Source organism: Electrona antarctica (assembly GCF_951216825.1).
Source record: "Electrona antarctica genome assembly, chromosome: 4".
In the NCBI taxonomy this organism is placed as follows: domain Eukaryota; kingdom Metazoa; phylum Chordata; class Actinopteri; order Myctophiformes; family Myctophidae; genus Electrona; species Electrona antarctica.
In genome coordinates this window covers 8,461,953-8,487,872 of record NC_136809.1, presented here as the reverse complement: position 1 = coordinate 8,487,872, position 25,920 = coordinate 8,461,953, and the positions used below count along the sequence as shown (strand labels likewise).

The 25,920-nt window shown below is 40.5% G+C and overlaps 1 protein-coding gene across 1 annotated transcript; it reads left to right on the top strand.

Annotated features, from left to right (window-relative positions):
* The first annotated feature begins 3,532 nt into the window (after nt 1-3,532).
* LOC306922189 (GTPase IMAP family member 8-like) lies at nt 3,533-19,357 on the top strand. Its single transcript, XM_079499585.1, has 6 exons — nt 3,533-3,648; nt 4,722-4,795; nt 7,593-7,648; nt 8,639-9,832; nt 15,904-15,975; nt 17,898-19,357. Exons 3-6 carry the CDS (start codon nt 7,618-7,620, stop codon nt 19,100-19,102), a joined length of 2,502 nt encoding a protein of 833 aa, XP_079355711.1. The 5' UTR covers nt 3,533-3,648; nt 4,722-4,795; nt 7,593-7,617; the 3' UTR covers nt 19,103-19,357.
* Nucleotides 19,358-25,920: the final 6,563 nt, after the last annotated feature.

The following is a 25,920-nucleotide window of genomic DNA, read 5'->3' as shown; positions in this document are numbered from 1 at the left end:
CTGTAAGTACCATTCGTGTCGATAACTTGTACATCTGTTATATTTGCGCATGTGAACCTCGTGTCGAGACAGCCGTGCGCAACTTGGACTCTCCAAGTTACGCACGGCCGTAGCCAAAAGAAGACATACAAACAAGCGATATAATAGTCTGTGTCACGTAACTCAGAAGACTACAGCCTAAACCCCACCCAGTGCTGTCAAGAACGGAAGTTCTCTCCTATTAGTTGGCGGTTAAAAACCACCCTTCTGTCCGATTTGAAGTCCCACCCTGTTCGTTGGCTGTTTTGACTACAAGGTGTCCGATGTGTTTGTTGTGCCCTCCGCCCCCACATTGGACAGGTTTGTCCGATCAAACGACGTGACTCCCATTGAAAATGAATTGGAGCAGCAATCAAATAGCAATCAGGCATCGCACACGGACCAAACATTTGTTCTTTAGGTGTGTACGCAGCCTGAGGCCTAGTTCACACCTACACAACAAATGTTCGGTCCGTGTGTGATGCCTGATTGCTTTTTGATTGCTGCTCCAATTCATTTTCAATGGGAGTCACATGGTTTGACCAAACATTTTTGTTTGATGAGGGGGGAGCAATCAGCAATCAGCCATCAAACACAAATGTTTGATCAAACCATGTGACTCCCTGAGGCCTCATTCACACGTACCAAACACCAATCAAGCAATGTTTGGTAGTTTTTTTGTTTTTTTGGGCCACCACAATGCTTTTCCAATGGGAGTCACATGGTTTGATCAAACATTTGTGTTTGATCGCTGATTGCTGATTCCTCCCCCCTCATCAAACAAAAATGTTTGGTCAAACCATGTGACTCCCATTGAAAATGAATTGGAGCAGCAATCAAAAAGCAATCAGGCATCACACACGGACCGAACATTTGTTGTGTAGGTGTGAACTAGGCCTCAGAGTGTACCCTAAGGCCTAGTTCACACCTACACAACAAATGTTCGGTCCGTGTGTGATGCCTGATTGCTTTTTGAGTGCTGCTCCAATTCATTTTCAATGGGAGTCACATGGTTTGACCAAACATTTTTGTTTGATGAGGGGGGAGCAATCAGCAATCAGCGATCAAACACAAATGTTTGATCAAACCATGTGACTCCCATTGGAAAAGCATTGTGGTGCCCCAAAAAAACCAAAAAACGACCAAACATTGCTTGATTGGTGTTTGGTACGTGTGAATGAGGCCTAACGGGTCCATTTGGTTCCTAACTATCTCTAATTGAGCTAGGTACACCCTGGAACTCCCTCAAGTACCCCCAGGGGTCCCCGGACCCCACTTTGGGAACCCATGGATAATGTATTAATAAGTATTAATTCGGGTGATTATTATAATTCAGCAGCGGGGCAAGGGCTCAACTGGGCAGGCAGATGCCCGCGTCGTCCAGCCAGCACTGGCTACACTTCTGATAACAACCATGACAGCTTTCAACCACGGTGAAGTATTGAACTGACATGTAAAACCAAATTCTATCTACAAACTCACAACAATGTCGCGGACGCAATGCATTTGAGCTTGTAGATCGGCTATGTTCCATATGTTTAGAACTCCTCCTCCTGTATAAGGAGTCTAAGGACAGGGATGTCTTTAACCTTATTTTATAAATGGCTTCAGTTGGCGAAAGGGCCTTTCTGTGTGGAGTTTGCATGTTCTCCCCGTGTCCCCTAGGGTAGGTACCCTCACAAAAAAAAGAAATGGCTTTAGTGCTGTTATTCATTTAGTATTATTTATGTAGTTTTTACAGCACCCCAACCTATGTTTTTCACAGTGCATGTACTCGTCACATCCTTGCGCCAATAATCGTGTGATATATAGTTTTTTAAAGGAGTAATACGTAATAAGTAAAGTAACACATTATGTTCCTAAGTAATATTGCCCAACACTGACCAACAGCAGACCCCACAGGCCCACACCAGACCAATGGGGTGAAACCATCTTGTCAATCTGGAGGAAGGGTGTTTGAACCTCAAATATGTTTGAAAGTCAAATCTCCCTATAAGTATAAATTTGACTGAGCAGCATGAGCAGTACATGCCTGTACTTTGACTCAAGTGGGCTTGTGTTACCATAGCAAGGCAGACAGCTGCATACTTTCACTTTCGGTTGTGTCGGTGGGTTGTTTCTTGGAAATGGCCTGATCTGCTGTAAAGCACGTGTTTCTACAGTACCACCCTTAGGTAGGCTACGCAACATCCCATGTATATGCGGACACACACACACACACATGAGATTGTAACAATAACAGCCTCCTTGAACCCTGCAGCTGTGGGAATTTCCCTCTTCTGCAGGTCTGTTTGACCTCCTTTCTGCAGCGACAAAGCAATCGTTTCAAACATAAACCTGATTATGTAACACAACTGTCTTTTAAACATGTAACTGTAAAGTACAGAAATAAACAATGAATTAATTCATTCATTCATTAATTAATTCATTCATTAGATTCATTCATTCATTCATTCATTCATTCATTAGATTCATTCATTCATTAATTCATTCATTAGATTCATTCATTCATTCATTCATTCATTCATTCATTCATTCATTCGATTAATTAATTAATTAATTAATTAGATTCATTAGATTCATTCATTCATTCATTAGATTAATTAATTCATTCATTAGATGCATTCATTCATTCATGCATTCATTCATCCATTCATTCATTAGATCCATTCATTCATTCATTCATGCACTCATTAGATTCATTCATTCATTCATTCATTCATTCATTCATTAGATTCATTCATTCATTCATTAGATTCATTCATTCATTCATTCATTCATTAGATTCATTCATTCATTCATTCATTAGATTCATTCATTAGATCCATTCATTCATTCATTCATTCATTCACTCATTAGATTAATTCATTAGATTCATTAGATTCATTCATTCATTCATTCATTCATTAGATTCATTAATTCATTCATTCATGCATTCATGCATTCATTCATCCATTAATTCATTAGATTCATTCATTCATTAGATTAATTCATTCATTCATTCATTCATTAGATTCATTCATTTATTCATTCATTAGATTCATTCATTCATTAGATTCATTCATTCATTCATTCATTCATTCATTCATTAGATTAATTCATTCATTCATTCATGCATTCATTCATTCATTCATTCATTCATTCATTCATTCATCCATTCATCCATTCATTCATTCACTCATTAGATTCTCAAGAGGCCTGGGGGTGTTCTTCTGACCGGGAGCATCAAACTAATATACAATATTGCTATGGAATAAAAACTTCTATAAGACTGTGACTATATGTGGTTGTACTGGTCAGCTCCCATGCAGGTGTGTGTGCGTGCGTGCGTGCGTGCGTGCAGGGCGTTGCTGTGAGCACTTGTGCTCAGCTGCCCTGGATAAATAAAGAACTAAAAAAAAAGATCCTGCCACAGCATTTACAATAAATGGCCCTCTTCTTATAAACGGCAGATCTCTGACTCCCCCCACTGAAGGGGACGTGAGGTTATAAAATAACAGAGACAACCAGAGATGTGTCAGTGAGCTGGTCGTCCTTGTTGAAGGAGCTTCATAGCCTTACTTTATACTTCCTCGGCTTATATCCTGCAGACCTACACTGTTGTACATAAGGATTTCAGCATCGAAGCAGGTAAGACACTTAACCTACATGGATGTTAATGACAGCATTGATCAGTATTCAGCAACAAACATTTTGCAATCATTTTCCAAATGAGATTTTTTTTATTCATCTGAAACTGAATATAATTTGACTAACTTAGTCACTTAAAAAGTTTGCTGACCAAGTTGCTGTCACACCTCTGTCCACATGAAATGATAATTTCATTTTTGGAGAATTGTGTGTCATACAATGGGGACAAATGTAGACAAATAGGTGTGTGGAGGACGGGTCCCCACTATCTTGAATTGAACATGAATTCACTATATACATTATTAGACCCTCTGCAGTTTACTCACTTGTTTACTTTACTGTGGACAAACAACCCCAGAACTTTAGTATAGATACTCCAGGTAAAATATTATTACTCAACTACAAGTGAAGGTTGCTCTGTCACATTCTCACTTGAGTTAAAGTAGGCTACGTATTCAAACATGAACATGCTTTTAAAAAATAAGTACCTGATTATTCAAAAGTGCATTTTACCCCACACAAATCAAAGGCTTTCCATAAAGTTTCAAAGAAATATCAATAATAGTCTACAAACATACAAGCTTGCTGTGCATTGCATCAAGGCGTGTTGTGAGCTTGCATCTGCTATATTTGAAATGGTGCTTACTGTAAGTGGTTAATTCATATTGTATGTTGAAAGTCATACAAAAAAGTACAAAAAATTAGAAAATAGAAAAATAATATCCACGGGAGTAATTTAGCAGAAATGAAAATATTTCCCGGTAATAATAAAGCAACGATTCATATTAAAAAATAAATAATGAGTGGGTGCATTTGTGTGGTAATTAACAATAGCATAATTTCCTGCAGTGAAGTTGTATTATGTGTTTAGCGTGATGTCATTTCAGTTAATGATAATATCATATTAATATTAGAATAATTAATATATCGACAGAAACCAGAAATATTTTGTATATTTCTTCATAGATCAATCAACGCTATTGAACACTGTGTCTGTGTGTTGGTGTATTTATCTATTTATCTATGCATTACTAACATCCTCACTTATTCCACTTCCACTTCTCTGCTCTCAGAACACAGTCAAAGAACCACCACAAGGTCCAGGAGGAACGTCTCGTCACCTCGCGTCTCGTTTCCCCGTCTTCAGGTGAGTGACAGCATCTCAGGCAACATGTAGGCCTACCTTAGAGGCCTACTCATTCACAGTGGTGGAAAAAGTACTCAATTGTTTTACTTAAGTAAAAGTACCATACTGCAATAAAGAACTACTCCATTACAAGTAAAAGTACGGAATTGAAATTTACTTGAGTAAAAGTACAAAAGTATCGGCATCAAGATGTACTTAAAGTACTAAAAGTAAAAGTACTCATTGTGCAGAATGTCCCACTTCACAAGTTCAAAATGTGTAGAAAATCTACTTCTTGCCTCTTGTTTTCTTTTTCTTTGATGCAAGAAAGATGTATTGGTGCTGCACTGCGGCGACATGGGCATAAGGGCTACGCTTGCATGCGGGCCCTTTGTCTAAGACATGGGCGACATGGGCATAAGGGCTACGCTTGCATGCGGGCCCTTTGTCTAAGACATGGGCGACATGGGCATAAGGGCTACGCTTGCATGCGGGCCCTTTGTCTAAGACATGGGCGACATGGGCATAAGGGCTACACTTGCATGCGGGCCCTTTGTCTAAGACATGGGCGACATGGGCATAAGGGCTACACTTGCATGCGGGCCCTTTGTCTAAGACATGGGCGACATGGGCATAAGGGCTACGCTTGCATGCGGGCCCTTTTTCTAAGACATGGGCGACATGGGCATAAGGGCTACACTTGCATGCGGGCCCTTTGTCTAAGACACATTTCTTCCTCGGGAGACAAATAATAAAGAACCTTGAACCTTGAACCTTGAGCATTCCAGGCAACATGTACTCATTCACAGGGATGTGCTCAGGGACGGATTAACCCCCACGAGGGCCCCTGGGCCGATAATGTTTTTGGGGCCCCCATAGCGCGTGAGCACGCAACATTTTTGTGTCTTTTCGTGTTTTTATCATCTTTTTGACCTAAATTTAACTAAATCAATGGCCAAATTTCAGGGCCTCAAACCCAGTTCTGCGCGATCCAGTTTCCTTGAAGGGCCCCTGAGAGCCAAGGGCCCCTGGGCCACGGCCCCACTGGCCCAATGGCTAATTTGGCCCTGGATGTGCTGCATGTGGATTTTGTATTATTTTGCGTGCACGTGCAGCGGAGTGATCACCAATTGAAATAACCTCTTTAATGTAGGCCTATATTGATTAACCCACAATATGGTCTATTTTTCACTTGCATAATGGGGAAACTTTAGTGCATGTTGTCAGTCATAATTATGCATATTCATTATTCAGCATTTACCTTGAATAATGTAATATAATTACCTCTGTAATATAATTAGTTCTTGAATCCACCAGCCGCACTGTTAATGTTATCCAACTCTTTAGACTAGAGTTAGACCATACATGGGCAACTGGCGGCACGGGGGCCACATGCGGCCCCCACCTTCACTTAATGTGGCCCTCGGGTTAAAACATGACCCGCTTTAATTACGTCTAAATTAGTAGTTTAATGAGTAGTAATAAAATGTTATTGTCTTTTTTTATGTCCAATGTATATATCTAGTTTATTTGAAATAAAATAAAAATGTTACTTCAGGATTTCAATTAAAAAAGCAAGATAACTGATCTACAAGCTCAAACGTTGAGTGTGTGTGTGTGTGTGTGTGTGTGTGTGTGTGTGTGTGTGTGTGTGTGTGTGTGTGTGTGTGTGTGTGTGTGTGTGCATGCGTGCGTGCGTGCGTATTGATGACCACTCACCAGCTAATGATCAAACATGTTTTGATGCCTAAAGACAGATGATATGTGATCATTTATCAATAGATTTATATCAATTCATTAAAGGGAAACTTCACCCTTTTTGCAAAAAATATATGTTAAAGACGTTTAGAAGATTTAGAACACTTTCCTGGGTGTCTTTTTGTGTGTAATATGTGTTTTTTTTAGATATTTTAGATGTTAGCAGTGAGCCCAGTGTCTCTGATGTCATCAACACTGGGCTCACTTACTTCCTGGACTACATCAAGGACAGTCTAAGAAGGATGAGACGCGAAGACCGTACGGGCGACGCCATGTTGCTTATGGTGCTCCATGGAAGGAAAGAAACATGCGCAATGGGCTATATGCAGCCAACACTTCCGCGTTCAGCTTCCTTGGTCTCAACTGCGCATGTTTCTTTCCTTCCAAAGCAACATGGCGTCGCCCGTACGGTCTTCGCGTCTCGTCCTTCTTAGACTGTCCTTGGACTACATGTTGTCTCAGTAAGACAGCCCTCCACAAGGAGGAGCAGTGCACCAAAGCATTATGGGAATTCTAGTTCAGGAAGGAAGTGAGCCCACTTTTGATGACATCAGAGACACTAGGCTCACTGCTAAAATCTAAAATATCTAAAACCACATACACACATAAAGACCCCCAGGAAAGTGTTCTAAATCTTCTAAACATCATTAACATATATATTTTTGCAAAAAGGGTGAAGGACACTGACTCCTCAAACCCTTATAGTAGAGATTGGCATGCTACTTCACCTGCCATATGCTGTCGCGTGCGTGCGTGCGTGCGTGCGTGCGTTATATTTAAGTGGGAGTAATTAATGTGTGTGTCCAGACTCCACCCCTCGCCTTATCAAACTGGCTATTTACCTTTTTGTGTGAATGCATCTGAAATGGACATTCTACATTGCATGCTACAAGTGTGAAAGGCCAACATCAGACAATGTCCGACCCGACCTGATTGTGTGACATGTGCCAGTGTTCATATGAGAAAGGGGCTAATGGTACAAATGTCTCTGTCTCTCTGTCTCTCTGTCTCTCTGTCTCTGTCTCTGTCTCTGTCTCTGTCTCTGTCTCTGTCTCTCTAGTAAGAAAAACACCCTCAAAACAGACATGGCTTCAAGGAGCAACAGGGGACTTGATGGTATGTATCTTGGCAGGAGATGCATTTTGTTTTATTTTTGAAAGAGGGAATGCAGTGATCTTTTAACCCCTAAAACATGATCAGGTACTATGATTAGAGATAAAAAATAAATAAAAAGTGTACAGAAAGTGTTAAAATTATGTTTTTATGTGGCCACACCCACCAGCTCATTTTCAGGTGGGTGGTGATGGTTGGGGATCCACCCGAACTGAAGCCGCACCCACAGCTGTTGTTTGATAAAGGGGGAGGGGACGATAATGATATTGTGATGTCACTCAAGGCTTTCAGCTTTCAGATCGAAAAAAACAAAAATACCCAGGGAAGACATATTTCAATATTCTAACCACACATAGGGGTCTGTCTATTAGAGTAATGTTAACTCAATAGACACATACAAAACAGAAAAAAATACAAAAATCACGGCACTCCATCTTTAAAACAGTTTCGGGGCCCATGACGTAGATCACCGTCAAGTTCAAGGTCACGGTCATGTGCCCGAGACGGAGATTGATTAATCTCCGTCAAATTAGACCGGTCGCATCGCTCCATCCTGTGTTTGACGGCCCTCCGTGGTCCAGTCGCTAGTCGCGATAGATTTATTCTTACCTCCCGTTGTTGTCGATCGCATCTTTAGTGTGGTGGCTATTGTTAGCTGCTACACAGACATTCACAACAACATCCGGTCCGTCGGTAAAAGTGGTCCGGGCGCTATAAACGATGGGCACATTTTATTAATGGATTAAATAGGCCCGAGCCCTTAAGGTGTTTAACCACATGAACCCTAGCATCTCTATTCTGGGGGAACATTTGGCAAAACCATCTACAAGCTCACACAGTGTTGCACTAGATCTATTTTAGAAAGAGAAAGGAAAGAGCTGGACTCCTGTAAAATAGGCTATAGTGTTTAGGTGGTTAATGAAGACAAGCAAAAAGCAGTTTTGGAAACCACAAATGTTTAGCCTCATTAACCAGATCCTTTTAATCCACCAGATATCATAAATGATGAAGAACTTCGCATTGTGATGGTTGGGAAGACTGGAGCTGGAAAGAGCGCCACTGGAAACACCATGCTGGGTTTTAAAGCTTTTGACTCCAAGTTTAAAACTAGATCTGTGACAATCAACTGTCAGAAAGTCACAGGTGTAATGGCTGGTAGAAAGGTCGCTGTTATTGACACGCCAGGCTTGTTCGACACCACGTACAGCAAAGAAGATACCATTAGAGAGATCACACAGTGTGTTAGTTTTGCTTCTCCTGGTCCACATGTGTTCCTGATTATGATCAAACTGGATAGATTCACAGAAGAGGAGCAGAGATCTGTGCAAATGATTCAGGAAATGTTTGGCCAAAGGTCACATGCATACTCCATGATTCTGTTCACTTATGGTGACCGACTTGAGGATGAAACGATTGAAGAAATGTTGAACGATGATCCAGTACTACAAGGAATACTCAACACATGTGATGGTCGCTATCACGTCTTCAACAACAAAAAACAGGACCCCTCTCAGGTCACTGAGCTGCTGGTGAAAATCAATTTGATGGTGCAGATGAACGGAGGAAGCCACTACACCACTGCAATGTTCCAGGCAGCGGAGAGAGCACTGGAGGAGGAGAAACAGAGAATTCTCAGAGAGAATGAAGAGAAGAGACACAAAGAGATGGCAGAACTGGAGAGGAAATATGAAAAAGAGGCTAAGAAAAAAGCAGAGAAAATGATGAAAGAACAACAAAAACAAGCAGACCGAGCTGCTAGAGAGAATGAGGAGAGGAGACGCAAAGAGATGGAAGAAATGAAGAGAAATTATGACCTCATGAGAGAGGCTCTGAAAGCTAAGGAGGACGAAGAGACGAGACGCAAAGAGGCAGAAGAACTGAAGAGACAATATGACAGAGAGGCTCTGGAAAAAGAAGAGAAATATAAGAAAGAACAACTGGAAGAACAAGCAAGAATTGCCAGAGAGATGGAAGAGAGGAAACGTATAGAGATGGAAGAACAGAGAGAGGCTCTCGAAAGAGAAATGAAGGAGATGCAAGATCGACACCAGAGAGAAGCAAGAGATACTGCGGAGAGAACGTTCACGAAAATTGGACGTAATCTCGGAGAGCAAATTGCAGGAGAAACTGGTGCAAAAATAGGGGCCGCTATAGGGGAAGCAGTTGATACAGTTGTAGAGAAGTGCAGTATCCAATGAAAGACAACGGTTAAGACAACGGGATATTTCTCAGGCTTTTGTGAGCGCCCCAGACAGTTTTTAAGTTGCTTGATTCAGTATTTAGATTATGATATTAATTTGATCCTATACAAACCCCTTGTAACAACTTCTACTACGTGAGGGGGGCGTGTTTTTCCAATGGCTTTTTTCAACTAGTTTATTCTATTTTATTATTTGATTTGAATGCTTTCATTTTCAACAAAAAAAATAATAATCAAAAATATAATAAAGTACATTCCTCCCTCACATATTAGATAATTAAAAGGGCCCTACTAGGCATGTAACGATTCACTCAACTCACAATATGATTTGAATCACTATTAGGTTCACGATACGATTTTTCACGATTTGTATATTTTCCACACAATTACCATTACTTTTACACAAATCCAATATTTTCTTGTTTTTCGTTTACAATATTGCTTGTGCGTCTCGGAGAAAAGACAATGATCATTTTGTTCAAGATCAAGCTAAAAATTACTTCTAATTGTGTAATAAAATGCAATGAAAGGTTTGACCACTGCAGCTGTGCTTTTGGAGTCATGAATTTTAAACCCATGATTGTTCATCAATTTGTGTGAATGTCAAAATAAAATAATGTAATATAATACAATGTGATATAACACAGTCAATGTAATGTAATACACTGTGATATAACACAGTCAATGTAATGTAATACAATGTGATACAACACAGTCAATGTAATGTAATACAATGTGATACAACACAGTCAATGTAATGTAATACAATGTGATATAACACAGTCAATGTAATGTAATACAATGTGATACAACACAGTCAATGTAATGTAATACAATGTGATATAACACAGTCAATGTAATGTAATACAATGTGATACAACACAGTCAATGTAATGTAATACAATGTGATATAACACAGTCAATAGCCTATTATGTAAACTAATTATACAAATGACTTGTTTACAATCTAGGTGTTAATATTGATGACCACTCACCAGCTAATGATCAAACATGTTTTGATGCCAAAAGACAGATGATATGTGATCTTGTATCAATAGATTTATATCAATTCATGTATCAATTGTATTCATAAGAAGCCATGACACTGACACGGTGTGCGCCGTGCCGTGCGTGCGCCCTAATAAAGTAAAAATAACCTTTTTTAGTTTTTACACATCTTGTTATTCATAATTTCAGTTGGGTCTCACCAGTTAGCAATTAGAGGATGCTTTACTTCATCACTAGAGGAGACTGGTTTTCTGAAAATAAATGTTTCTATCCAGAGAGTACAGTACGTGTTAAGAATTTAAGCCTACAAAAGTCAATGTGAATTCCTTTACTTTTGCCTTTCCTCACCCAGAATGCCCAAACCCAGCTCTGTACTGACAACGTTAGATCTGACAGTGCTCAGGTTGGGGGAATACCAGCAGCCTCTTTCACATGCGTTCCTATACACTGGCACATTAAACTGTGTACACCAGGCAGGAGCGTTCCTATACACTGGCACATTAAACTGTGTACACCAGGCAGGGGCGGCCGCGGCCTTAAGACTCTGGGGTCCATTTCAAGAGCTAACTTGGGGTACCCATATCATAGGGGGTCCTTCAAAGGGACCCCCAAATTGACACTTATTAGCCCACGGACCCCCATGTGAAAAAGGTATGCCAGGGACCCCGAATATTTTTACGGCTCTAGCAGTGATTTTAAACCTGTTTAATTTCAAGGACCCCCAGTTTGACCCGCATTGATTGATTGATTGATTGATTGATTGATTGATTTATTAACAGTTTGCAGAATTACAGTACATTTCAAGTACAACTCAATACAAAAACTGTTAACTGTGAGTGGACGACACTATAAAGCATTACACTTGTTTACAATAGGGCCCACCATTTTCAATTCATCAAAACAGGAAATCATCATAGAGGAGGTAAAAAGGGAAAGAAAAATATACAGTAAGGGGGAAAAGGGGTGGGTGGAGGATTCAGATTTTACGGGAGCCAGTTTCAAATTGCAGCCATCCGTAGGTGCCCTTTGAGAGCAGTTTTGAAGGATGTCTTAATGACTGTTGGTAGGGCGTTCCACATTTTCGTGGCATAGGAGCGAAATTAATTTAGTCCCTTTTTTGTCTACGGACCCCCATTTAATGGCATTTCTATCTCTGAGACCCTAATTTATATTGTACAAAGGATTTTCAGATGGGGGTATGTGGCCATGTAATTATTAATTAGGGGGTATTTGACATGTAAAGGTTTCAGAACCACTGTTGTAATGGGACAACAGCCAGGTTGACCCCATAGAGGGCAGGAAGGTTTGGTGGTGCGAAGGAAAAATAAAATACAGCACTGTCGCTGTAAATCTTGTCCACACTGTCTTCCAACAACAGGTGTTCACATGCAGCCATCTGCCTTGCATGGGTCTGGGAGGCTACAATGGAAACAGGCTGATAAAAGCTTGTCTAAATTAGGGAATGGCAGGGACGATATGAACATTTCCAACATAATTGTGATTAACGATATTATCACCATCATCAATATGTGCTCGAAAGGCCACTTTTGTTAAAGTACCAGTTTATCCATTTGCACGCAGAATGCAACGCAACGCAACACAGTGGGTGGATCTTTGGCGTAAGAAGGCTATGGACACTATGGAAACCCGCCTTCTAGTGCATCGTTAGGCAGTTATTTAATGTTTTTTTATTTTATTTTAGTTAACACGAGAACAATGGCTTCCATTATAGCATTTGCCAGTAGCATATATGCTTGTCTCAAAGATTAAGCCATGCATGTCTAAGTACAAATGGCTTGTACCGAGATAAGCATACTTCCTGGCATTTCCCAAGGACTGTCTAAAGAGGACGAGACGCGAAGACCGTACGGGCGACGCCATGTTGCTCCATGGAAGGAAAGAAACATGCGCAGTTGAGACCAGGAAGTTGTACATGCACAAATTTGGGCATGTACAACTTCCTGGTCTCAACTGCGCATGTTTCTTTCCTTAAATGTTCTAAGGGGGGGCAAGGGTTGGCATAGTCCACCCAAACGTGCGTCCTGCCCACCCAATCAAAGGTTAAATGGTAAATGGTGCATTTATATAGCGCCTTTATCCAAGGCGCTTTACATGCATTACATTCACCCATTCACACACACATTTATACACTGATGGCAGCGGAAACCATGCAAGGCACCAACCAGCACATCGGAAGCAATTAGGGGTTCAGTGACTTGCTCAAGGACACTTCGACACTAACTCTGGGGGAGCCCGGGTTCGAACTGGCAACCTTACGGTTACCATCCAGCCACTCTACCCCTGAGCCACCGCGCGCGTGCGTGCGCGCGTGCGTGCGTGCGTGTGTGTGTGTGTGTATATATGGCCAAACTTAAGTAATTGTTAATTTTATTAACTGTCCTACGTCAAACTGAATATCAGTGCATGGTCAAAGGACGGCAGTGAAGCAAGACTTTTATTGCAGTGAATGGAATGAAGTTGGCACGGACCATCATCTTTTAGGTAACTGTGTTGCTGTTGGACAGATACTGCAACAATATACAAGCATAATTATCAAAAGGACAAAGGACACTGTACTTTAATCATCTGCAATAAAAGCCCTTTGACTGCTGATATTCACCGTTTGACGTGGACAGTCAATACAAATGAACAATTACTTGATTACAGTATTCCATAATACATTTGTTTTGGCCTCGCATTAACTTTATGCACCTCACTGAGCCGCTGGACAGACTCACAATTCAATTCATACACAGTATATTCTTTCCTTTTTCTTCTTTTTTCTCCATTCATTTATGATTTCTTACTTTAATTTAATCAATGCTAAATATCTCTGTATTCCAATATTCCGGTAATCATTTCCATAGTGTGTTTATTTCAGTAGCAGGGGCTTCCCAGTCTCTCCACCTCCACCAGGGATGGTTCTAAGGGGACGGGTGTGTGCAGACCCCACCCAAATGGGCGTGACGCTGTGTCCTGTCCTGCCCACCCAATCAAAAGTTATGGAGAATATTTATTTGTAGCCCATATACAACATACCACAAAATATCAGTACCATTTATCAGTTCTGATTGGGTGGGCAGCATTTTTAGAGAAATTGAACCCATCTGAACATAAATGCTGTTAACTGACAGGAAGTGGCGTGCACATAGACACTAGGTGGTGCTAGAGCACCTGCCCTTTTGCCCTCTGGACAGCAATGTGCTCTTTTGAATGTTCGTTTTTTGTTAATTTTATTTTGTACAGTGTACAGTATGGCCCATGGTAGTAGTAGAAAGTAGCCTTGCCGAGCCGTGTGTGTGTGTGTGTGTGTGTGTGTGTGTGTGTGTGTGTGTGTGTGTGTGTGTGTGTGTGTGTGTGTGTGTGAAATGATTACTTACCCAGGGTATCTGGGCTAAGCTCAAGAACTTGTTTCCAGCCAGGCCCTGCTCATAGAACATTTCATCGTAGTGGTTCAATGCCTTGTTCAAGGGCACTTCAGCGGTGGTAATTGTAACGTGTCGGACCGCTGATTCGAACTGGCGACCTTCCGGTATCAAGACCGCTCTGCAATCCGTTCGGCCACCGCGCGCGCGCGTGTGTGTGTGTGCGTGCGTGCGTGCGCGCGTGTACACACACGCATGCATGCATGCAGGGCGTTGCTGTGAGCACTTGTCCTCAGCTGCCCTGGATAAATAAAGAACAAAAAAAAAGAAAAGATCCCGCCGCAGCATTTACAATAAATGGCCCTCTTCTTATAAACGGCAGATCTCTGACTCCCCCCACCTGAAGGGGACGTGAGGTTATAAAATAACAGAGACAACCAGAGATGTGTCAGTGAGCTGGTCGTCCTTGTTGAAGGAGCTTCATAGCTTTACTTTATACTTCCTCGGCTTATATCCTGCAGACCACTGTTGTACATAAGGATTTCAAATTTTCAGCATCGAAGCAGGTAAGACACTTAACCTCTTTACATGGATGTTAATGACAGCATTGATCAGTAGGCTATTCAGCAACAAACATTTTGCAATCATTTTCCAATTCCAAATGAGATTTTTAATTAATCTGAAACTGTTCATGAATATAATTTGATTAATTTAGTCACTTAAAGGTTTGCTGACCAAGTTTTGGTCACACCTCTGTCTACATGAAATGATACTTGCATGTTTGGAGAATTGTGTGTCATACAATGGGGACAAATGTAGACATACACATAGGTGTGTGGAGGACGGGTCCCCGAATTCCCTATACATTAGACCCTATGCAGTTTACTCACTTGTTTATTTTACTATTCTGCACTGGTGGACAAACAACCCCAGAACTTTAGTAAAGATACTCCAGGTCAAATATTATTACTCAACTACAAGTGAAGGTTGCTCTGTCACATTCTCACTTGAGTTAAAGTAGGCTACGTATTCAAACATGAACATGCTTTTTTGTTTTTTAAAGTACCCGATTATTCAAAAGTGCATTTTACCCCACAAAAATCAAAGGCTTTCCATAAAGGAAATATCGATAATAGTCTACATACAAGACGTGCTGTGAGCTTACATCTGCTATATTTGAAATGGGGCTTCAAATTGTACTTTTTCGCATCCTAGAAATTAATTGGAGTCAAAAGTCAAATTTGAAATGTATAGTGGAGTGAAAGTCATACAAATGAGTACGAAGTACCAAAAAGTAGCAGAAATAATATCCACAGGAGTAATTTAGCAGAAATCCAAATATTTCACGGTAATAATAAAGCAACGATTCATGTATGTATTAAAAAATAAATAATGATGATGATTTTTGTGTGGTAATAAACAATAGCATAATTTCCTGCAGTGAAGTTGTATTATGTGTTTAGCGTGATGTCATTTCAGTTAATGATAATATCATATTAGAATAATTAATATATCGATGCTGCAGGCAGAAACCAGATAACAAAAAAATTGAAATCTTTTGTATATTTCTTCATAGATCAATCAACGCTATTGAACACTTATGTCTGTGTGTTGGTGTATTTATCTATTTATCTATGTATTACTAACTTCCTTACTTATTCCCCTTCTCTGCTCTCAGAACACAGTCAAAGAACCACCACAAGGTCCAGATCCAGGGGAACGCCTCGTCACCTTGGGTCTCGTTTCCCCGTCTTCAGGTGAGTGACAGCATCTCAGGCAACATGTTGCTGTCCGGAGGAAACCTCATAACTCCATTTTTGAGGTTTTTAATATTTTGTATTTATTTTATTATTTTGCGTGCACGTGCAGCGGAGTGATCACCGATTGAAATAACCTCTTTAATGTAGGCCTATTTATTAACCCACAATATACTCTATTTTTCAAATTGTATTCTATTCTATTCACTTGCATAATGGCGAAACTTTATAGTGTTGTCAGTCATAATTATGCATATTCAGCATTTACCTTGCAAATGTCACCTGTAATATAATTAGTTCATGAATCCACCAGCCACTGTTAACCAACTCTTTAGAGTTAGACCATACATGGGCAAATGGCGGCACAGGGGCCACATGCGGCCCCCACCTTCACTTAATGTGGCCCTCGGGTTAAAACATGACCCGCTTTAATTACGTCTAAATTAGTAGTTTAATGAGTAGTAATAAAATGTTGTCTTTTTTTATGTCCAATGTATATATCTAGTTTATAAAGTTATAACATAACTATAATTGAAGGCATTTGAAATTAAATAAAAATGTTACTTCAGGATTTCAATTCAAAAAGCAAGATAGCTGATCTACAAGCTCAAACGTTGTGTGTGTGTGTGTGTGTGTGTGTGTGTGTGTGTGTGTGTGTGTGTGTGTGTGTGTGTGTGTGTGTGTGTGTGTGTGTGTGTGTGTGTGTGTGTGTGTGTGTGTGTGTGTGTGTGTGCGTGCGTGCGTATTGATGACCACTCACCAGCTAATGATCAAACATGTTTTGATGCCTAAAGACAGATGATATAATTTATCAATAGATTTATATCAATTCATTAATCAATTGTATTCATAAGAAGCCATGACACTGACTCATCAAACCCTTATAGATTGGCATGCTATACTTCACCTGCCACATGCTGTCGCGTGCGTGCGTGCGTGCGTGCGTGCGTGCGTGCGTGTGTGCGTGCGTGCGTGCGTGCGTTATATTTCAGTGGGAGTAATGAATGTGTTCTTCACTCCACCTTATCAAACTGGCTATTTACCTTTTTGTGTGAATGCATCTGAAATGGACATTCTACATTGCATGCTATAGTGAAAGGGCAACATCAGACAATGTCCGACCCAACCTGATTCCCCGGACATGTGCCAGTGTTCATATGAGAAAGGGGCTAATGGTACAAATGTCTCTGTCTCTCTCTCTCTCTCTCTCTCTCTCTCTAGTAAGAAAAACACCCTCAAAACAGACATGGCTTCAGGGAGCAACAGGGGACTTGATGGTATGTATCCTGGCAGGAGATGCATTTTGTTCTATTTTTGAAAGAGGGAATGCCGTGATCTTTTAACCCCTAAAACATGGTCATCAGGTACTATTATTAGAGAAAGTGTTAAAATTATGTTTTTATGGTGATGGTTGGTGATCCACCTGAACTGAAGCCACACCCACAGCTGTTGTTGTTTGATAAAGGGGGAGGGGTTAGGGGAGGGGATGATAAATAATGATATTGTGATGTCACTATATCTGTATTTCGATTGAACCTTTTCACTCAAGGCTTTCAGCTTTCAAATCGAAGAAAACAAAAATACACAGGGAAGACATATTTCAATATTCTAACCACACCTGGGGGTCTATTAGAGTAATGTTAACTCAATAGACACATACAAAACAGAAAAAAATCACGGCACTCCATCTTTAACCACATGAACCGTAGCATCTCTACTCTGGGGGAACATTTGGCAAAACCATCTACAAGCTCACAAAGTGTTGCGCTAGATCTATTTTAGAAAGAGAAAGGAAAGAGGCCCCTAGCTGGACTCCTGTCAAATAGGCTATAGTGTTTAGGTGGTTAATGAAGACAAGCAAAAAGCAGTTTTGGAAACCACAAATGTTTAGCCTCATTAACCAGATCCTTTTAATCCACCAGATATCATAAATGATGAAGAACTTCGCATTGTGATGGTTGGGAAGACTGGAAATGGAAAGAGCGCCACTGGAAACACCATGCTGGGTTTTAAAGCTTTTGACTCCAAGTTTAAAACTAGATCTGTGACAGTCAACTGTCAGAAAGTCAGAGGTGTAATGGCTGGTAGAAAGGTCGCTGTTATTGACACGCCAGGCTTGTTCGACACCACGTACAGCAAAGAAGATACCATTAGAGAGATCACACAGTGTGTTAGTTTTGCTTCTCCTGGTCCACATGTGTTCCTGATTATGATCAAACTGGATAGATTCACAGAAGAGGAGCAGAGATCTGTGCAAATGATTCAGGAAATGTTTGGCCAAAGGTCACATGCATACTCCATGATTCTGTTCACTTATGGTGACCGACTTGAGGATGAAACGATTGAAGAAATGTTGAACGATGATCCAGTACTACAAGGAATACTCAACACATGTGATGGTCGCTATCACGTCTTCAACAACAAAAAACAGGACCCCTCTCAGGTCACTGAGCTGCTGGTGAAAATCAATTTGATGGTGCAGATGAACGGAGGAAGCCACTACACCACTGCAATGTTCCAGGCAGCGGAGAGAGCACTGGAGGAGGAGAAACAGAGAATTCTCAGAGAGAATGAAGAGAAGAGACACAAAGAGATGGCAGAACTGGAGCAGAAATATGAAAAAGAGGCTAAGAAAAAAGCAGAGAAAATGATGAAAGAACAACAAAAACAAGCAGACCGAGCTGCTAGAGAGAATGAGGAGAGGAGACGCAAAGAGATGGAAGAAATGAAGAGAAATTATGACCTCATGAGAGAGGCTCTGAAAGCTAAGGAGGACGAAGAGACGAGACGCAAAGAGGCAGAAGAACTGAAGAGACAATATGACAGAGAGGCTCTGGAAAAAGAAGAGAAATATAAGAAAGAACAACTGGAAGAACAAGCAAGAATTGCCAGAGAGATGGAAGAGAGGAAACGTATAGAGATGGAAGAACAGAGAGAGGCTCTCGAAAGAGAAATGAAAGAGATGCAAGATCGACACCAGAGAGAAGCAAGAGATACTGCGGAGAGAACGTTCACGAAAATTGGACGTAATCTCGGAGAGCAAATTGCAGGAGAAACTGGTGCAAAAATAGGGGCCGCTATAGGGGAAGCAGTTGATACAGTTGTAGAGAAGTGCAGTATCCAATGAAAGACAACGGTTAAGACAACGGGATATTTCTCAGGCTTTTGTGAGCGCCCCAGACAGTTTTTAAGTTGCTTGATTCAGTATTTAGATTATGATATTAATTTGATCCTATACAAACCCCTTGTAACAACTTCTACTACGTGAGGGGGGCGTGTTTTTCCAATGGCTTTTTTCAACTAGTTTATTCTATTTGATTATTTGATTTGAATGCTTTCATTTTCAACAAAAAAAATAATAATCAAAAATATAATAAAGTACATTCCTCCCTCACATATTAGATAATTAAAAGGGCCCTACTAGGCATGTAACGATTCACTCAACTCACAATATGATTTGAATCACTATTAGGTTCACGATACGATTTTTCACGATTTGTATATTTTCCACACAATTACCATTACTTTTACACAAATCCAATATTTTCTTGTTTTTCTTTTACAATATTGCTTGTGCGTCTCGGAGAAAAGACAATGATCATTTTGTTCAAGATCACGCTAAAAATTACTTCTAATTGTGTAATAAAATGCAATGAAAGGTTTGACCACTGCAGCTGTGCTTTTGGAGTCATGAATTTTAAACCCATGATTGTTCATCAATTTGTGTGAATGTCAAAATAAAATAATGTAATATAATACAATGTGATATAACACAGTCAATGTAATGTAATACACTGTGATATAACACAGTCAATGTAATGTAATACAATGTGATACAACACAGTCAATGTAATGTAATACAATGTGATATAACACAGTCAATGTAATGTAATACAATGTGATACAACACAGTCAATGTAATGTAATACAATGTGATATAACACAGTCAATAGCCTATTATGTAAACTAATTATACAAATGACTTGTTTACAATCTAGGTGTTAATATTGATGACCACTCACCAGCTAATGATCAAACATGTTTTGATGCATAAAGACAGATGATATGTGATCTTGTATCAATAGATTTATATCAATTCATGTATCAATTGTATTCATAAGAAGCCATGACACTGACACGGTGTGCGCCGTGCCGTGCGTGCGCCCTAATAAAGTAAAAATAACCTTTTTTAGTTTTTACACATCTTGTTATTCATAATTTCAGTTGGGTCTCACCAGTTAGCAATTAGAGGATGCTTTACTTCATCACTAGAGGAGACTGGTTTTCTGAAAATAAATGTTTCTATCCAGAGAGTACAGTACGTGTTAAGAATTTAAGCCTACAAAAGTCAATGTGAATTCCTTTACTTTTGCCTTTCCTCACCCAGAATGCCCAAACCCAGCTCTGTACTGACAACGTTAGATCTGACAGTGCTCAGGTTGGGGGAATACCAGCAGCCTCTTTCACATGCGTTCCTATACACTGGCACATTAAACTGTGTACACCAGGCAGGAGCGTTCCTATACACTGGCACATTAAACTGTGTACACCAGGCAGGAGCGTTCCTATACACTGGCACATTAAACTGTGTACACCAGGCAGGAGCGTTCCTATACACTGGCACATTAAACTGTGTACACCAGGCAGGGGCGGCCGCGGCCTTAAGACTCTGGGGTCCATTTCAAGAGCTAACTTGGGGTACCCATATCATAGGGGGTCCTTCAAAGGGACCCCCAAATTGACACTTATTAGCCCACGGACCCCCATGTGAAAAAGGTATGCCAGGGACCCCGAATATTTTTACGGCTCTAGCAGTGATTTTAAACCTGTTTAATTTCAAGGACCCCCAGTTTGACCCGCATTGATTGATTGATTGATTGATTGATTGATTGATTGATTGATTGATTGATTTATTAACAGTTTGCAGAATTACAGTACATTTCAAGTACAACTCAATACAAAAACTGTTAACTGTGAGTGGACGACACCATAAAGCATTACACTTGTTTACAATAGGGCCCACCATTTTCAATTCATCAAAACAGGAAATCATCATAGAGGAGGTAAAAAGGGAAAGAAAAATATACAGTAAGGGGGAAAAGGGGTGGGTGGAGGATTCAGATTTTACGGGAGCCAGTTTCAAATTGCAGCCATCCGTAGGTGCCCTTTGAGAGCAGTTTTGAAGGATGTCTTAATGACTGTTGGTAGGGCGTTCCACATTTTCGTGGCATAGGAGCGAAATTAATTTAGTCCCTTTTTTGTCTACGGACCCCCATTTAATGGCATTTCTATCTCTGAGACCCTAATTTATATTGTACAAAGGATTTTCAGATGGGGGTATGTGGCCATGTAATTATTAATTAGGGGGTATTTGACATGTAAAGGTTTCAGAACCACTGTTGTAATGGGACAACAGCCAGGTTGACCCCATAGAGGGCAGGAAGGTTTGGTGGTGCGAAGGAAAAATAAAATACAGCACTGTCGCTGTAAATCTTGTCCACACTGTCTTCCAACAACAGGTGTTCACATGCAGCCATCTGCCTTGCATGGGTCTGGGAGGCTACAATGGAAACAGGCTGATAAAAGCTTGTCTAAATTAGGGGATGGCAGGGACGATATGAACATTTCCAACATAATTGTGATTAACGATATTATCACCATCATCAATATGTGCTCGAAAGGCCACTTTTGTTAAAGTACCAGTTTATCCATTTGCACGCAGAATGCAACGCAACGCAACACAGTGGGTGGATCTTTGGCGTAAGAAGGCTATGGACACTATGGAAACCCGCCTTCTAGTGCATCGTTAGGCAGTTATTTAATGTTTTTTTATTTTATTTTAGTTAACACGAGAACAATGGCTTCCATTATAGCATTTGCCAGTAGCATATATGCTTGTCTCAAAGATTAAGCCATGCATGTCTAAGTACAAATGGCTTGTACCGAGATAAGCATACTTCCTGGCATTTCCCAAGGACTGTCTAAAGAGGACGAGACGCGAAGACCGTACGGGCGACGCCATGTTGCTCCATGGTGCTCCATGGAAGGAAAGAAACATGCGCAGTTGAGACCAGGAAGTTGTACATGCACAAATTTGGGCATGTACAACTTCCTGGTCTCAACTGCGCATGTTTCTTTCCTTAAATGTTCTAAGGGGGGGCAAGGGTTGGCATAGTCCACCCAAACGTGCGTCCTGCCCACCCAATCAAAGGTTAAATGGTAAATGGTGCATTTATATAGCGCCTTTATCCAAGGCGCTTTACATGCATTACATTCACCCATTCACACACACATTCATACACTGATGGCAGCGGAAACCATGCAAGGCACCAACCAGCACATCGGAAGCAATTAGGGGTTCAGTGACTTGCTCAAGGACACTTCGACACTAACTCTGGGGGAGCCCGGGTTCGAACTGGCAACCTTACGGTTACCATCCAGCCACTCTACCCCTGAGCCACCGCGCGCGTGCGTGCGTGCGTGCGCGCGTGCGTGCGTGCGTGTGTGTGTGTGTATATATGGCCAAACTTAAGTAATTGTTAATTTTATTAACTGTCCTACGTCAAACTGAATATCAGTGCATGGTCAAAGGACGGCAGTGAAGCAAGACTTTTATTGCAGTGAATGGAATGAAGTTGGCACGGACCATCATCTTTTAGGTAACTGTGTTGCTGTTGGACAGATACTGCATAAACAATATACAAGCATAATTATCAAAAGGACAAAGGACACTGTACTTTAATCATCTGCAATAAAAGCCCTTTGACTGCTGATATTCACCGTTTGACGTGGACAGTCAATACAAATGAACAATTACTTGATTACAGTATTCCATAATACATTTGTTTTGGCCTCGCATTAACTTTATGCACCTCACTGAGCCGCTGGACAGACTCACAATTCAATTCATACACAGTATATTCTTTCCTTTTTCTTCTTTTTTCTCCATTCATTTATGATTTCTTACTTTAATTTAATCAATGCTAAATATCTCTGTATTCCAATATTCCGGTAATCATTGCCATAGTGTGTTTATTTCAGTAGCAGGGGCCTCCCAGTCTCTCCACCTCCACCAGGGATGGTTCTAAGGGGACGGGTGTGTGCAGACCCCACCCAAATGGGCGTGACGCTGTGTCCTGTCCTGCCCACCCAATCAAAAGTTATGGAGAATATTTATTTGTAGCCCATATACAACATACCACAAAATATCAGTACCATTTATCAGTTCTGATTGGGTGGGCAGCATTTTTAGAGAAATTGAACCCATCTGAACATAAATGCTGTTAACCGACAGGAAGTGGCGTGCACATAGACACTAGGTGGTGCTAGAGCACCTGCCCTTTTGCCCTCTGGACAGCAATGTGCTCTTTTGAATGTTCGTTTTTTGTTAATTTTATTTTGTACAGTGTACAGTATGGCCCATGGTAGTAGTAGAAAGTAGCCTTGCCGAGCCGTGTGTGTGTGTGTGTGTGTGTGTGTGTGTGTGTGTGTGTGAAATGATTACTATATTTACCCAGGGTATCTGGGCTAAGCTCAAGAACTTGTTTCCAGCCAGGCCCTGCTCATAGAACATTTCATCGTAGTGGTTCAATGCCTTGTTCAAGGGCACTTCAGCGGTGGTAATTGTAACGTGTCGGACCGCTGATTCGAACTGGCGACCTTCCGGTATCAAGACCGCTCTGCAATCCGTTCGGCCACCGCGCGCGCGTGTGTGTGTGTGTGTGTGTGCGTGCGTGCGTGCGTGCGCGTGTACACACACGCATGCATGCATGCAGGGCGTTGCTGTGAGCACTTGTCCTCAGCTGCCCTGGATAAATAAAGAACAAAAAAAAAGAAAAGATCCCGCCGCAGCATTTACAATAAATGGCCCTCTTCTTATAAACGGCAGATCTCTGACTCCCCCCACCTGAAGGGCACGTGAGGTTATAAAATAACAGAGATAACCAGAGATGTGTCAGTGAGCTGGTCGTCCTTGTTGAAGGAGCTTCATAGCTTTACTTTATACTTCCTCGGCTTATATCCTGCAGACCACTGTTGTACATAAGGATTTCAAATTTTCAGCATCGAAGCAGGTAAGACACTTAACCTCTTTACATGGATGTTAATGACAGCATTGATCAGTAGGCTATTCAGCAACAAACATTTTGCAATCATTTTCCAATTCCAAATGAGATTTTTAATTAATCTGAAACTGTTCATGAATATAATTTGATTAATTTAGTCACTTAAAGGTTTGCTGACCAAGTTTTGGTCACACCTCTGTCTACATGAAATGATACTTGCATGTTTGGAGAATTGTGTGTCATACAATGGGGACAAATGTAGACATACACATAGGTGTGTGGAGGACGGGTCCCCGAATTCCCTATACATTAGACCCTATGCAGTTTACTCACTTGTTTATTTTACTATTCTGCACTGGTGGACAAACAACCCCAGAACTTTAGTAAAGATACTCCAGGTCAAATATTATTACTCAACTACAAGTGAAGGTTGCTCTGTCACATTCTCACTTGAGTTAAAGTAGGCTACGTATTCAAACATGAACATGCTTTTTTGTTTTTTAAAGTACCCGATTATTCAAAAGTGCATTTTACCCCACAAAAATCAAAGGCTTTCCATAAAGGAAATATCGATAATAGTCTACATACAAGACGTGTTGTGAGCTTACATCTGCTATATTTGAAATGGGGCTTCAAATTGTACTTTTTCGCATCCTAGAAATTAATTGGAGTCAAAAGTAAAATTTGAAATGTATAGTGGAGTGAAAGTCATACAAATGAGTACGAAGTACCAAAAAGTAGCAGAAATAGAAAATAATATCCACAGGAGTAATTTAGCAGAAATCCAAATATTTCACGGTAATAATAAAGCAACGATTCATGTATGTATTAAAAAATAAATAATGATGATGATTTTTGTGTGGTAATAAACAATAGCATAATTTCCTGCAGTGAAGTTGTATTATGTGTTTAGCGTGATGTCATTTCAGTTAATGATAATATCATATTAGAATAATTAATATATCGATGCTGTCAGGCAGAAACCAGATAACAAAAAAATTGAAATCTTTTGTATATTTCTTCATAGATCAATCAACGCTATTGAACACTTATGTCTGTGTGTTGGTGTATTTATCTATTTATCTATGTATTACTAACTTCCTTACTTATTCCCCTTCTCTGCTCTCAGAACACAGTCAAAGAACCACCACAAGGTGCAGGAGGAACGCCTCGTCACCTTGGGTCTCGTTTCCCCGTCTTCAGGTGAGTGACAGCATCTCAGGCAACATGTTGCTGTCCGGAGGAAACCTCATAACTCCATTTTTGAGGTTTTTGATTTTATTCCATAAATCACCCTTTACATCTGTGTGTTGTTTTCGAAAATATTGAACGAATGGAAAGTAGTAAAAACAACTCATTGGAGAAAACCTCTTAACTCCATTGGACCCTCAAACTGTCTGCTAAAACAGCTAACTCCACCACCTCTCCGTCTCATGCAAGTAATTGACAATATCTAAAGTCACAACACCAACTTTGATGAGGCAGTATTGGATCGTTCAAAAAAATATAAGGTTTTCCTTAAAAATATATATTTTTCATTTCCTGAAAAATGAACATTTTGGAGTTATGAGGTTTCCTCCGGACAGCAGAGATATACTCATTCACAGGGAGCATTCCAGGCAACATGTACCGAGTCATTCACAGGGATGTGCTCATGTGGACTTTGTATTATTTTGCGTGCACGTGCAGTGGATTGATCACCGATTGAAATAACCTCTTTAATGTAGGCCTATTTATTAACCCACAATATAGCCTACTCTATTTTTCAAATTCTATTCTATTCTATTCACTTGCATAATGGAGAAACTTTATAGTGTTGTCAGTCATAATTATGCATATTCAGCATTTACCTTGCAAATGTCACCTCTGTAATATAATTAGT